Source organism: Engystomops pustulosus, chromosome 5 (genome assembly GCF_040894005.1).
Source record: "Engystomops pustulosus chromosome 5, aEngPut4.maternal, whole genome shotgun sequence".
NCBI lineage: Eukaryota > Metazoa > Chordata > Amphibia > Anura > Leptodactylidae > Engystomops > Engystomops pustulosus.
Window position 1 is genome coordinate 84,668,061 of NC_092415.1, and position 16,455 is coordinate 84,684,515.

A 16,455-nucleotide genomic window follows, 5' to 3' on the forward strand; every position below is an offset into this window, starting at 1 on the left:
ACGGAATTGAATATCTAATATCATGGATTTGGTGGCATGGATGGAATACAGGATTTTCAACATAGACCCCACTACTTTACCCCACCCAAATACTCTGATGCATTATATCATATCTCTTGCTTATAAACATAGTTTTTCTATATTCACCCAAGGATTGGATTATATTCCATCCTGCTTTCTGATTATAGCCATGTGTGAAGCTACCCATATGTGAAAGCCTTCTTACTGAGATTGAGCAAAGAGATTTCCTACTACTGTGAAAACTTTTTTTTCTGTGCTATCAGCTCTAATTATTTAATATTGAAAATCTGCTAAAATCAACAAGCACACATTGGATTTTATGTGGGATGTTCATGCAGTTCCACATCAATGTCCGCATCATGCACATAGGATATACCTTTTTTTTCACGATGGGTTTGTGTATAGGGTGGGATGCTTTTATTGACATCCTGCATTCATCTGTTCCTGAATGCTCTTTTTATTGTGTTCCATTTTTTTTTGTTTGTTTTTAAAATTCACAGCTCCTTTTAAATTGTTCTTCAAGGTGTCCATACAATGTGGTACCATGTGGTCATATGCATTTAAAAGGCAGCAGATCAGTGGAGCAGACAATAGATGTAAATGACAAGGTGTCAAGCACAGGAAGTGACAGTAACCTCATCCAAACTTCTGCAGTAACACAGAGGAGTCGAGCGGACCTAGAAATAATACACATAGATCCAGGCTGTGCTAAGCATCTTAGTCACCCAATTCATATATTTTCATACATAATTGTTGGTCCCAGTACTGGTTCTGTATGAATAAACACCAAAAAATCCAGAATCCAACTTTAAAATGATCAGTAAAGCAGAAATGTGTCTGTACATGATAGAGATGCCTCATCAAGGAGGAATTGTCTACATTCCATGGTCCTCTATACAAGATAAGCATCAGTGGTGTTGTATTAACCCTTGTGATTCCATGCTCTCTTTAGTGATGATGAATTCATTGTATTTGTATATTTGTTACAAATCTGTTATCGCAAATAAATTGTATTTAGCAGATGTGAAGAAGTTCAGATATTATTTTTGCATGGCATAAACTAGCCAAAGCGTAAGAATGCTGTCATCCTACATGTATCTGCTGCAGCCTCCCTCACACATGCACAGTATTCAGCTGGTTTTTATGGCGCTGTGTGGAAGAAGTTTCAAGTATCCCGAGCAGTTTAGAGGGCAGGATCACATTGTCAGGGGACTGGGATCCACTGATGGTTTTCAAACAGCTGCAGTCACCTCTGTACTTTGCATTGGGGGAGGGAAGGATGCAGCCGGTTTATCAGTAGTAGGTGTTAAATGGTACAGTTTCAGGCAGTGCTCTGCTGTCCAGGAAGCTCTTGTCTTGATGTTTCCTGATGATGCTGCATGGTTTGTTTATGAGTATAGTATTACAGTGGGATCCATTGTTACTTCTGTACAATGCACTCTGCAGAAATGCCTTCCAGTGCTTACTCTTTGTTTGTAACCAGTTTCCCCAGCAGACCTTCACTAGTAGTAGGGATTTTGAAACGGGGTCTTTCATAAGACCCCATGCTAGTAACTAGTCTGCATTTAGGTATATTAACCTTGGATGTGTCAGGGTTTTTTCTTTGAAAGTGATGTGTTCTTTAGCTCAATTGACTTGTACATTTGTAAAAATCTAAATTTAAAAATTTTGCAGCCTTCATTTACTTTTTGGATCTGGAAAGTAATGTTTTCTGACCTTGGAGAAAGCTCCAAGCATCAGGCTGCTGAAAAGGCTTCTGGGAAGATCTTCCCTTAGGCAGTGTTCCAAGTTCTTTGCAGTAATATCTAAACCAGCTGAACAGACCTCTTCAGCCAAGAGTAGCAGCATGGTTCACAGCAGCAGGAAATCCATCTCCTAAACAGTGTATAGCATCGGCCCCAATAGAGGATTGTCCTGTTCCCTCCTCCAGCACACAGGACACTCGCATAGAAAGGCGCCTCTGATCTGTAGGTTACAATCTCCCTTAAGGACATGGATTTGTTTAATGGACTTCAAAGCCACTTTCTATTCTCCTGTCATCAATCTTTCTGCAATGTTCTCTAGTTTTTTTTTTCTATAAAATGGGCCTTTTTTAAAAACAAAAATAATAGCTTGATACATATTTTAGTTTTATAGGAATTTTGAAAAGAACATGTCTATCAAAGTAAAATGAAAAATTATTTTATGGTCATCTTGTAATTGACTTGCAGTTTCTATTACACAACTCTGCCTATGGGAACAGAAATAACACTAGCTGCAGCTATATTTTTGCCGCTATAAACAACTGATGTGTAACGGAAGGTGAATGGAAATTAATGATAAACGGAAGGGCTTCCAGCTGTCCGTTATTCTAGTAACTTGCGGACATCACTAGTGGTGGTGTGAACTTTGCCTTGTTATCGTTACTAAGGAACAACAGCAGTAATAAATTGTGAACACCGTGCCCACACTAGTGATGGACCACATAGTATTTAGTACTACTTTGTTGCCAAAGCTTGTTTTTAACTTGGTTTCTAAAGACTGGTTCTGGTTTGTTGTTGTACTCGGATGGAGCGGTGCTGGAGTTTGCTGCTTTAAATTTGTATTAGTGTGACTGTAATTATGTGGAACATTCTGTCAGATTATAGGCCAAAGAGATCTCTTTGTAATTGAATGGAGGCTTTGGATTGGTTGCTGTGCAGGGTGTTAATCTCCCCAGAGTGCACTGGTTTTTACATTCCATAAGAGAACAGCACTGCTAAGTAAAGGAAAGCACTTTTCTATCCAGGAATCTAGTCCTAAGAACAGAACACATCCCAATGCACACGTTCTCAGTAAAGGTAGTTCTCATTGTGGTGTGGCATAGGTACAGTTCTGTTGCTAATGTTCTGGATTCATTGCTTTACATCAAATGTTTTGCTTATTTTGTAGTTTTTTTTTTTTTTCAAGGATGCCCTTTTACATAGATTTCATTGACATGTGATGATTGATTTCTTAGCTGAAATCCATATTCAGTGCGGTTGTGGTTTTGTTTCATAGCAATGATTGAAGCTGCAGTGTTATATAATAATCAATAGAGGTTAATGCTGTACCCTTGTCATAATTGTGCACCTCCTGTACAAGGATGGGCTCCCCTTATCTCTAATGACAAGAAGAGGGTTGGGTCCGGGTTTAGAAGACTACAAAAGGAAAGCATCAGCAGAGGCAGAACTACTCAGTTTACATAGGCTATTGCTTCATCCACATGTAATCATTAGCTCTTACTGAAGAGAATACAAGGCAAAGTACACGCCGGGCCTCATGTCCCACTTATTGTGTGAAGTTATTTTCTCCTCAGGTGTATTTATAAGCATTTTATATACATAGAATACATTGTATGTAATATCTCACATGACAACCATTCAGATTCTTAATCGTATATACTGCCATGAGTAAAGCAGGGCAATCTAAAAGAAACCTATTTAATATTGATGGCTCTATTGATTTTAATAAAAAGCCTTTATGGCAATGAGATTACTTTATACAACACCATAAAGGTACCGGTAGTTATTTCAGGTGTGTATTTTCACCCAAGCATTCAAGACCATGCAGGTTTTATCCTATGTTCTGTTTTTGCCCTGGAGGTTACCTATTAAGAGAGTATGTCATTTTGGTCAACATCTGGAATACTGACTATATTTTACATTGCATCCTCAGCATCCTCTGTTTTACGACAGAAATGTTACTATAGAAGTATATTTGAAACTCTTTGGGGGGCATTTACATAGTGTCGGTATCTGCACTGGCTGGGTTACCAGCTTGCTCTTGGAAAGGAGATGCATATTTAATATTATTGTGTTGTGTAGATACATTTCTGTCCCTGGGACCAAAATCTATCCCGAGCTCCAGAAATGTGTCTAGCATTTGGAGAACCAGCTTAGCACGCTGTCCAGGAGCACAGTAATGTCCACTGCGGACAATGCATCAGTGGCCAACCTTGTCCGACAGCTCGTCCAGTCTGAATTGGACGCCAGAAGGACAGGCAGCAGACATCCTAACATTCGGAGTATTTTGTCTCCGGCATCCCAACAGCCATCTACATTTTATAGACCGTCGTACAATTAATCCAAAATCTGGAACACAATTTGATTTTACAAAATGTAACTGAACTGAACACACATGTTTTCATCTGTTTAATTGGGCAAATCTCTTTTCGGATGTTACAATGCATTCTGAAAGTCACGTGTTGAACGCCATATATGACCGCGCCCACAGTGTTATGGTATAATGGAAAGAATTGCCCTGGTTCCTTGGTTCACAATATCTGATGCAAATAACTGAAGACCTCAATCAGATGTAAACAGAGCTCAAAAAGCTTGCAAAACCTTGCAATAGGTTACATGACTTGTATGGGTTGAACTGGATTTCTTTTGCTGCCAGTTAGTAAACTGAAAGATAATTGTGCAGCGCTTTTTTATCATCTCCTCTTCTGGCTTCCTCTTTATTTAGTGAACTTTGACTAGGAATGTGCTTTAGCATCCTCAGGCGCTCACATGACCAACCCGAAGTACTGCATTTTTCTGTCACAATTCTGGTGTTAGGAAAATCATTTATGTGCAAAATACATCCATGCACATTCTTGCTGAAGTATCAATCTAACTATCTGCAAAAGCTTCTAGGTATGCAAATCAAGAAGAGCCAATGTTCTTATAAGGAAGCAAGACCTGTTTAAAGTGAGGACTATTTGCCTCCCAAAGGACATTGAGGCCTTAATATATGACCGTACTAAATATTTTGAGCAAAGTAGATCATATAGTTTGTTGATAAGATAAGACAAGGAAAATAACTGATGTTTCTAGGAGCAGGTTTGATGGATATATAGGTGTATACATCTTCATAGGATACAAACTATACAGAAATGGTAGATTGTTCAGATCCATTGGGGCCAATTCCTCATATTTAATAATAGTCACTTAATGCACCCTATCCTGCTGCAAATAGTCTTGTAAGATGTAGTAAGTGATTTTATTTCTTCTTTTCCCCCCACAGACTGCAGTTTACTGGTGCCCAGCTGGTGGAGGAATTGAAGGGATGCTGCCAGCTAGTTTTTCGACTGGGCCCTGCCAGTTCCAGGCTTTCCAGCAGCCAGGGAGCAGTCTGGTTGTTGAAGGTCAGTTGGAAAATACGTCCTGTAGAACCTCCTTGATCCATTATGTCATTTTCTCTTTTATATCTGCTGCTGTCATTCGACATCCTCCATCAGAGCCTCACATTCAATAACCTGTCACCTGAAAAGAATTCAGGATTTTATCTATGCAACTGTTTGGAGCAAATGAACATACCTTATCAATGACACATATTATGGTGTGGGTGTGACATGCTGAGATAATGAGAAGAATTGTCCACATCAGCCTATGATGTACTCTGACTGTATGTGTTTAGGGGATAAAATTACTCAAATATTGTTTCAAATTTACTATTGTTACGGTATATGACTTCATGAGTTGCGACATCATTTTGGTGAACATCAATTTATTGTGAATTTATGTTCAATGGGCAGATGCTTGTCTCTTGCTAGACACTTCACAATTTAGTAAAAGTAATGTTACTCTATCCAGTTGTACAATATATGCAATACAGCTAAAAATATTAATACCCTAACAGCTATCCCTACAGTAGGGGTAATTATCTCATGTTTATACATGAGGGGGAATAACATCAATAATATACATATGACATTTTACCATTCGAAGAATGATATTAAATCTTTTAACAAATAATAAATGTTTTGTTTTAGTTTGACACTCACACCTCAGTCCCATCCCTCTATTTTTCCCCCATTTTACTTATACATCAAATAGATTATTGGCCTGTTCCAGTTTTATGCTCAATGTATTGGTCTCAATAATACTGATCAGGAGGTTGTATAAAGAAAAGAAGCATAGATGCGCCAAATGTATCAAACAGTAAGCAGCACAATTATAGACTTGACATATGTTGTAACTGCACATCAGTTGGTGGCCCGTTATTCCTCATAAATAGATAGATATTATTTGTCTTGTTTATATACAGTATTCTGCTACACATAAAACATAAGACCTCGTTTAATGCCCCTTATTGTTAATTGCTCATCAGAGGGAATGGAGTGTATGAAGAAGAAACCCAGACAATAAAAAGAGAATATTAATTTAAAAAAAAAAGAATTAATAACAAAGCAGTGTTGTTTTCTTAAGTTATATATAGGCTTTACTTTTACCAAAAGTAGCACTGTTATAATAGTATTCACAATCAGCTGGTTTACTTGTCATTTGTATCCATTGTGTATTATGCTTAAAGGGGTTTTCCAATCTGGCCATTCAGATTTAATTAAATCCATTTGCCATACGTAAGCATTTCTTCAATTGGATGTTATTAAAAAAAAATGTTCCTGTGTGAAGATAATTTCTCATAAACATAGCCATGTTGTCCCTTAGAAACGAGATAGATTCCTCGGATACGACCACCTCACATTTTGGCAGAGTTGGCCAAACATGCGCTATCGAGTCCTGCATCACCACCGTGATTCAGCAATCATTATCACAGGACGGCTGTGGGACATGCAGTAACTCCCGGACATTTAATATTCAGAAACTTTTTGTCTAGCAGAGGTGGTCGTATCCGAGGAGTCAGTCTTTTTTTTTTTTTAAGGGACCATAAGACTACATTTATGAGAAATTATCTTCACACAGGAACATTTTTTTAAATAACATCTAATTGAAGAAATGTTAATTTATGGCAAATTAATGACACTGAATGTGAATGCCCAGACGAGAATACCCCTTTAAGCACCTTTTGCCCTCATGAAGTTGATATCCAAGTGGTTCAGACTTACCCTTCAATACTTTCCAAAATAAAATAAAAGCTTGTCATAAACAAAATTTACATTTGCTGTTAGAAAAGTACAGCTGGATGTCAAGGATTTCCCTATATCATATGGTAGAGATCTGTACTGTATAGATTCATGTCCCACAGCACATGGTTAGTTACCTGTAAGCTATTAGATATGGATGAAACTATGAATTACAGTAGAAAGGCACCTTTGTCAGCTATTAAACAAACTGACTGAGAGTAGGGAAACAAAAGCGGTGGTGTCATCAATGCTCGGATAATTGGCACCCTTATGCGTGGAAAACCAGGATGTTTAATCCTTGCGCTGCTTCACTGACTTGCTTGACTTACATGTCACAATATGCCCAGAACCTTAACTCATTGCTGACTGGAGCAGCAGGCAGCATTGGCAGCAAAGGGTTTATACTGGCATCTATTCACATTCCTTGTGCTGCACTTCCTGGTTTCCCCCCTTCCTGTCCTTTTTTCAGCTCGGGATGCTTTTCCCATTTGTTCCAGTGGGAGAGCTCATAAGTTGTTCACATAAGTAGAAGTCTCTGCTACTCCGTAGGGTATATCTGTTATAGCGTGTATGCTTTGGGTTTCATCTACATGACTCAGAGCAGTGTCTGCAGTTAGTCAGGCGCTGCTTCCTTCTCTACTCCTCCCAACATTTGGGACGCTCCCTGCATCCTCCTGATTATGTTTTAGAAGAAGCAGTAACAGCTCAATCCATATGTCTGTGTATGTGGATATACCATCATTCACAACAAATAGAACACCAATATATTACACCACTTGCAATAAAAGGAAACAAACTCCTTTCCTAGTCATACACTACCTTGTTATACAGATGTATTAACCAATTCCAGAGGAGAGCGATGGGTCCTAGGCCTACAGCTTATGTTGGAGTCAGACCGGAAACTCCTGCCAGCAGTTTATGGATTTAAATTGTAATATGTTGTGTAGTAATAATAACTAATCAATGTAAATCCTACTAAACAAGAGACTGTACAATGAAGGAGGCCTGCAGTACATATGTGGTCGCAGGCCATAGTCCCATTCTTTTCTCGATAAGGAAATACATCTAGCAAACGTCTTCCTGTCATTACTGGACGGGAAGAAACATGTCATATTGAAGCTGTATTGTGCTTAACCTTATATTCTAAAACTTTTTTTTTTTTTTTGTTTCAAGTGCAGCAGTAGAGTATGTCACACAGATTTTTTGTTACCTCTGTATGATTTGTTTGGTTGGTTTATTACGTGACTGAATGTTTATGGGAATCATGCAAATTCTGTGTCCTGCTCTCATACCATTGCCTTGAATCCTGACGTGTGCTTTCATTTGCAGTTCTAGAGAGAGTTGCAGCAGACTCCACATACAGTGTTTCAGCCACCATTATGACAGATAAAAGTATAAGACAAGACATTCAAACCACTACTGAGCACGTGGCCAAGGAAAATGGAGGTAAAGCTTTGCGTCATGCTTCTATGGTAGCTTCATGTACATTTATCATATACATTACATGTAGATCAGCTACATATTGTGTAAATTTAAAGTACTTTCCACGTAAAATAAATGGATCCAGAAAAACTGCATTTGACCAATAAAATTCTGTTACTGATCTATCTGTAGTAGAGGCCTTTGTGAAGAGATGGTAGCATCCTCTTAAGATGTGCAGGTAGTTGAAAAAAATGGATGTAAAATCTTATAAATGTGCTTAAATAGCAGTTTATAAATATTGGGATGAATGGAATTGCTCCTGTTAGCAACTAGCTGTGATTCTTATTCTAGATACGGGCAGACACCGGATTTTCTCCAGTTGCCATCACATGCTATAAAAGTATACCTTTTTGTAGTGTATAGGATTTGATTTTTCAATAAAATGGATAACTGCCATTAACATGGGACTGAGTAGATGTTCCATTTTTTTTATGCCTTGTAGCAGCAGGATAATTTGCACCTGTAAATATCTTCGTGCTGGTCTGTTTTTATAGCCAAGGAAACAACAAACGCAAAAGATCAGATGGAACCAGTCAACCTTTACAATGGTTCAGAGGCAAATGACTTGTCATCTGTGAATGCAATGATGTCAGCAGTGATGAGTACAACGAGTATGGCTGAGAATGGTGTCAATCTGTCCAACGCTAAATCACCAGGAAAATGTGCACCTCCAAATAGGATTGGTAGAAGAAATCAGGTAAGGAAAGAATTTGCAGGTCACTCTTATAAGAAACTGAGATGTAAGGAGTTGTTTTTAAGGGTTTTCATAATGTAGTGGCTACAGTGCCACTTGTGGTGTAAAGAATAAAGTGCTATCAGTAAATGCCGTCTGTTTAGAGCAGTAGTAGCTGATCGGATAAATATAAAGTATTAAGAGAAAAGATTCTTATCATTTAGCCATTTATCTTAAAGCCCTCCATGTTTTAGTGCGCATACAAAGATCGCTCTTATTCACATCCTCAATGACTTCTGAAATAAGCGATTTAAAAGGAACCTTTTATAAAGTTTTAGTTTTAATTTAATAACAGCTTGCTGTAGCAATATGCAGGTTTTTATTTTAGAATAAAAATCCATTGCTGTAATAACCCACAAATAACATTTTAAAAAGTGCCTAGCATCTTGCCAGCACTGACCCCTGCGCAATGAGTGTGACTCCCCCCTGCATCCATGTCATTCAGTCATACAAGTGACGTCCCACTCAGTTCTTTCCCCTTTCCCCTTCACTGTAATTTATTCAAGTATGTCCTCAGCATGCACATTACTGTCCTCAGCTCTGCCTTCTCACTGCGCATGTCAGAGCCGACAACTTTAGCATCAATGTGAATAATGCTGCAGGAACCTGTCATTACGTTGAAATGTGAAAACCTAATGACATGTTCCTTTAATGACAAGTTATGTTTAATCATATCCCCCATTATATATCTATCTGCTCAGCTCTTCCTGGTCTACAATAAGTACATCAGACTGCATTTTCCATGTGACTGGTTCCCAACAATTTCCCTGAGTAACAAAATAACAACTGTGTTTGCCATGTATGTTGGAGGTAACATCCTTATGTATACCTCTGATGTATATTACTGTACAGTCATCAGGTATAGGCCACCAGGGTGTATATTGTGATGTATTCCTATATTAAGTGGTTTCAGCAAATGCAATAGTGCTGCAGAATGCACTATTCTATACACAATCAAAAGGCAAAACAGCTTGGTAAATGTAGGGATATTCAGTTCTTGTTTGCGGTTTGCTTGGTCAAAGATCCCTCTACATGCATCAAAAATCATTTGACAACTCTTTAGATCTCCACTTCCAAAATACCATTTTATGTGTGGGTTGTTCATCTGAAGTTGTAATTGTTATGTTTTGCAAGGAAACATTCGTTTTGACGTTCTTGTTTGAGTAGCCTTGTTTTTTATTAAATCCTTGACCCTGATCGTCACTCATTACATTTGAGGATATTGTGTTCCTGCCCAACTCCACTAGCCCTCCCCCTACTCCCTGCCACCTGTACCCCTTCACACACTTTTAACACACACATTTATTATCATTTGCAAATCTAACCTTTCTCACATCCCTTCCAATAAGAGAAGTTCCAAAATTTGTATTATTTCTTTGTTTGGTACTCTGCTACTTTAATATGGCAGAAACGGTTGGAATAAGAGAAGCATCTTCCATCACATTGTACTGTGCAGGTATTAGGAAAGTTTGGATCTCGGTTAATGATAAACTCTTGTGCAAACAGACGTTTGTCGTGGCAGCCTGGATTATGTGTCATTCTTCACTTCAAGGTGAACCAGCAATTACCTCTTGCTGATGTAAAGGGAAAAAACTCTTCTATAAAATTTATAAAGTAACAGTAGGACTCTAAAAGTAGACCTAAAATGTACTTTGATATCCATATTTATGGGTCCGGCACATAAAGTAATACTATAGACTCTATATTACATGTAATACAGATTAGATAACTTCTATAGTTCTATTGCCCACCATTCCTGAGGACTCTGGGTGGCAGAAGCAATGATATGTGGCTATTCAGAGTGAAGGGATGCTCTCTGTACTGTTGGGACTAAGAACCTGCACATTTACAAATTATAGACCATGTATTACCTATAACAAGCTTATCATTGGCTAGGCCAGTCTTCATTTAGTGCATAATAAGGCATTGGTGGCGAACCTATGCCTCTGGCACGGGTGGCACTCGGAGCCCTTTCTGTGGGCACTCCGGCCTTCGCACCAAGGCCAGATACGACTTAAGGCTTCCTCCTGCGGTCCAAGACAGCTCAGGACTATTTTAAAGCGACATCCTTGGCTGCCAGGACTACAGAAGGAGTGAGAAGGTGTGGATAGAGATGGATTGTCATTTAAGCTCCTGCTCTTGGTTCCCTGCTTCTTCCTCTTCAGGGGACCCTGGTGGGAAGCTACAATCCAAATTTCTCTATCATCTTTCTATTGTAATGGTGAACTCAGGACACCAATACAATTAAAACCTGTGATTAATAAGTTACTGCTTAAATTGTCATGTTGGCACTTTGCAACATACAAGTGGGTTTTGGTTGTAGTTTGGGCACTCTGTCTCCAAAAGTTTCGCCATCACTGTTATAAGGCATGGCACCAAGTTGGTTACAAAAGGTAAAAGGTACCTGTCGTGTTATTCCATACTTGATGCATTTTGTTGATTTCTGCTCTATTGTATTACAAGTTTACTTTTCTGCTTTTAATTGCTGCTAAGTGAATAAAAATGTCCTCTTTCTATTTCCACAGGAATCAAAAGAAGAAAAATCCTCATATACCTGCCCCTTATGTGAAAAGATGTGCAATTCACAGCACCAGCTTACTATGCACATCCGTCAGGTACTACAAATATAAGTTTTATACTGTATAGTTTATTTAGTACGTATAAGCTGGTGATCTCTGTTGATATGTGTGAATAAAATGAGATGAGAGATATATAATATACCTGTAGAGAAACCTCCCTCCTGCATGAACATATCATATCCTCTCGCTTGGTACTCTGGAAATCATATGTGCGCGTGATACATTTGCTTTTGGGTAGAATTATGTGTTACTGAATATTATCCCTTTACATGAAGGCAAGGTTGAGGCATATAAAAGAGTTTATGTAATGTAAAGTATGTTTTACGCATGAAAATAATCCTTTTGTCGGTTGCCCTTGCAGCACAATACTGACACCGGAGGGACAGATCATAGTTGTAGCATCTGTGGAAAATCCCTGAGCTCTGCCAGCTCTCTTGACCGCCACATGCTTGTCCACTCTGGAGAGAGGCCTTACAAATGTTCAATGTGTGGGCAATCCTTCACTACCAATGGGAACATGCACAGGTAAGTGAGACTTGGTAGTAGAATCGCTACTCGAGCCCATATGAGTCGTGCATTTCCCTTTAAATTGCTCCTGAGAAATTCTTGTGCTGTTCTGATGTGTAATCCTCTATGCTGGCTTAAATAGCAAGTATCATTTGACTGTTTTGTAATTGGCTGTGTAGCTGTTCAAATGAGCAAGCATCAGAGAGGTGTGCTAGCATTTCTTTTATCTAGGTGCCAAAAAGAACACTGTCATTTGAACATTGGCCGAGATGCACTGAAACAAAGGCACTGAGTAGTAAAGGTGGAAAAGGAGAACTCAATCTGACCAAGGTGTCCTCTATATGTTTTTTTTCAGTAAATCTTGTACAATGCACTATTGCATTGTACAGTGATCCAATGTAGGAAACCCTGACAGTGCACCACAGTACATGAAGCAATAGGAACTCAGTTAAGATGTTATGGATGTGTTGACAACCTTGTCAACTGTTTGTAACATATGGCAAACATGGACATCATGTTCCTATTGGCAAAAAACATCAATCACTAAGACCTGCAGCAATGACTTCCATGTTTGTGGTCAACCAAATACTAACAATGAGCCTAGCATTCAGATGCAAAATTAGGTTCGCTACCATGTTTTTGTCAATTTGTACAGTAGGTTCACATACTTTATATCTGAATTGAAGTGTGACTTTGTATGAATCCACAGAAAGACAGGCTTGTGTGTGAATATATTATTTAATTCTTTCTCCGAATGCATTAAACCAGATGTGTGGTCATTATTGCAGCTATCTTATGCAGGTCATATGTGGGATCTTAAGAAAATTAATATCCAACTAAAATGAGTCCTGGTTCCTCCTCACACATTTCTGCCTATATGAAATGGAGGACCGTGCACCTCAATGTACATTGGGCACAGTGTAATGGAGGAATGACAAGCTTTGGTTTATACAACGTACCCAAGGGGATGCCTTGTTAACATTACACATCTATACCTAGCCCAGCTTTTATTTTTATTGTGTGGTAGGTACTGTAGCTGAATGCATCCTTCACACTGATGTATTGATTGGTAGCCAGCAGCAGAGGTGTTAACACAATGGAAAGTGAACCTGAGGCTTAGTTGGGATCGGCAGTAATGTTCTCATCATCCAGGTTGTCATGCATCTCTTCACAATAGTAAGGTACTGCCTGGGACTTCACCTCAGCTCACACAACAAACAGGAAAAAAAGTAACTTGTCTGACCTGTTATACCGAACAGGCTGAGACTAGCAAACAGAGAAGTATCCTATTTCACTCCCCCTCGCTGTCTCTTCAGTAGAAATGTTCTTCCATTAGTGATGTGAGCATCTTCCTATGTGCATGTGGGCAGATCGCACCCAGTGCCACATCCTTTTCATACTGCTGCTTTCACACCTGGCGTTTACATTGCGTTCTGAAATGTAATAAGACAGCTGAGGAGCTTTGGCGTATTACATTGCCGTTAACATTCGTGTTTACAAAACGCAAGGTCAATGACATGTTAACAAAACGAAACATTGACGTGATATTAATGTGTGATTTAACATCATGTTACCATTACTCTTTGTAAGGACTAGAATCTATTTAGGTTTTGCCAAATTTGCTGGAATGCAAACACCCTCATTTCTAAAGGTCCTTGGCTTTTTGATTTTCCCATAAACTGTGTCACACCTGTCTGCAGGCTGTGTGCTATTCTGCACTGCAGCTCCTTATTTTCCAGTGGACCTCAGGTGCAGACAGATGGGGGACTGTTTATGGGTGAAGCCATGTTTTATTTTCTCCTGAGCTGTGGATGTTTGCATATGCTACCACTTTGTCGGCAACACTCTGATGGAAAGGATGTATGGCTGCATGTTGAGTAAAGGAGTAAAGTTGCCTGGTCACCATTACTGGGTACCTGCGCTTTGCACGGCCTGACTCCTTTCTAGTTGGTTGCAGTATGTAGGAGGATGATTCCGCCCTGTTACTTGGCTCTCTCTCCTTGTAAACTGCACTGTACCGTTTCTGCTGCTGAGAGAATTCTTTTGGATGCCTGACACCAGGGCCTGTCTGAGGTGGATCACTCACATGTTTTGCAATCCTGTGTTAGCCCTAGGGAGGATCATGACTGAACTCGCAGTTTTTAGTTGATTTTGAGATTCTTAGAATCACAGAAAACTTCCTGTTGCCGCCATTTTACTGTTTACTGAATATATGTTTAGTGACTGCACCACATATAAGTGCACTCTCCGTTCTCTGAGTGGAGTATGGTTTACATTTTACCTCTTTACCTTCTACTTGGATCAAGACGAGCAGCTGTTTGGAGAAACCCATATTTCAGAATAAGCAGCTCTTAGGTTTTTTTTTCAGGTAACTTTATTAAAGTATATATATTACAGCATACATATACAGATATCATAAGTTCAACTGTATAGATGAAACATTAGCTCTGAGCATATAATCACCCCCCACCCCCAGCCCCCAACACTGTTAGTTTAGTAATAGAAACTGTTTGTAAAATATACATAATGTAGTGGGCAGCATGCTACCAACAATATGGGACAGGTTTAGAAATTAATTTTGAGCTACAGATTTGTGAGGTCATGTCATGTTTTGGTCAGTAAACACAGTCATAGCAAGTGCCAGGTACTCCTATGAATAGGCATTCATAACTGAATGATATGGTCCATTCTGCTCTAATGGTTCGGAGTGACAGGAGGGGTGCCAGTAACAGCAATAATATTTTACTTCTTAAAAGTCTAATCTACTGATTTGAACTCTTCACAGCTGCCTCAATTCTGTTACATGACATGTGAATTCTAAATCAATTAGTGTGAACATGAATCAGAGCCATAATATGTCCAGTAGTCTGACCAATCCAGTATGGCTTCTCTTTTACCCTGAACATTTTGGCCTAGTTGCCTTCATCTTCATGAGTGTGTCATGTGTAGGACGCCTGGGATTTGGCGAGCACAGAGCTGAACACCAGAGCAATGCCAAATAAGGAGACTGACTTGGGAGATAACTGACTCGAAATGTCTGCTTTCTGTTCACCAGGCGCTCTGCCTGCACACTTCCTTTTCTTTCTTCAATCCTTGAAAACGTGTCCGGGTTTTCTTTTTTGAGGATGAATTTAATCTGCGATTTAACAGTTTTGTCACATTATTAAAGAAATTGGATTATATGTTGCATTACATAATTAAAACTGTCCTTGTCTCTTGTTAATATACACTGTATCATATATACAGAATGGAGATAACATACAATATGCTGTGTTCTGAGAATTCTACCTTTTTAAAGGCTCTGTTACACATTGCTGGTGAGGACTAGATTATTTGATCAGTGCTAAGTGGGGCTGAATGTATCACCCAAAAACCCTATACATTTCAAGTGTCAGTCTGACATTAAGGTTAGTGACCAAAGTGACAACCTGCAGGAATCTGCTCACATGTTTTCAGAATGATGGCAAACGAAAACAGTGAAATGTTATCATTAAGAAAATCAAGTGCTTTACCAGTTACAACTAATGAACACTGTTGGTTTCTTTTCCATAATTCTTTAGACACATGAAGATTCATGAGAAGGACCCAAATGCTCCAGTTACTGCAAGTCCTCCTTCCCCACAAAAACGAAGGAGGTTGACTACTAAAAGAAAATCTATCCCTGAAGAGGAAACTGAGAAAGAAGAGGCTCCTCCAGCAAAAAAGGTATCGGTCTCCTAGATGGAGCTGTGTGTTTTACAGCTGGTGGTTGTCCCACTTTGTGTTACTTTGTGAGACTCTCAAGCTTAGAGCAGAAAAACACCACTGACCTAGTATACCACAGATCAGTACAGGGGTCCCTCAAGTTAGAGGCCTCAGATTACAAAATTTTCAACCTATAATTATCTTTTCAGATTCATTGAAACGTGAAACCACATTCATCCAATTCCAATTGTGGGGATAAAGTAATGTCTGATATGGCAACAATATGGCAAAGGGTGGGTGCAGAGCAAAATAGATTAAAGAAAATGTAGCATCATATACATTGATTATACCAGTGTATAAAAGTAGTTGTTACATAAAATATATACAATGTATAAATAGGGTTGCACAATGTATGGAAATATTGGTAACTTTTCATTTTTTAATGAAAAAACATTTCAATACCAGGATTTCTTGCCATTCAATACTGCATGTGATCACTGTTCCACCAATCGGAGGGAAAGTACATGATGTGTGTGAGTGCAGGTAAAGGAGTGGAGAGTGAGACACAAGCAGGGAGACTCTGTGCTGCCACTGTGCTGTGT

General features: G+C 39.0%; 1 protein-coding gene across 7 annotated transcripts in view; it reads left to right on the forward strand.

Annotated features, from left to right (window-relative positions):
* RREB1 (ras responsive element binding protein 1) overlaps nt 1–16,455 on the forward strand; it is a 59,050-nt gene that overhangs the window by 25,042 nt on the left and 17,553 nt on the right. For all 7 annotated transcript variants that reach the window (XM_072152528.1, XM_072152534.1, XM_072152532.1 and 4 more), the window contains exons 3-8: nt 5,029–5,149; nt 8,198–8,314; nt 8,845–9,047; nt 11,609–11,698; nt 12,024–12,187; nt 15,730–15,874. In XM_072152528.1, the coding sequence (XP_072008629.1) occupies nt 5,029–5,149; nt 8,198–8,314; nt 8,845–9,047; nt 11,609–11,698; nt 12,024–12,187; nt 15,730–15,874 (840 nt within the window). The remainder of the gene's footprint in view (nt 1–5,028; nt 5,150–8,197; nt 8,315–8,844; nt 9,048–11,608; nt 11,699–12,023; nt 12,188–15,729; nt 15,875–16,455) is intronic.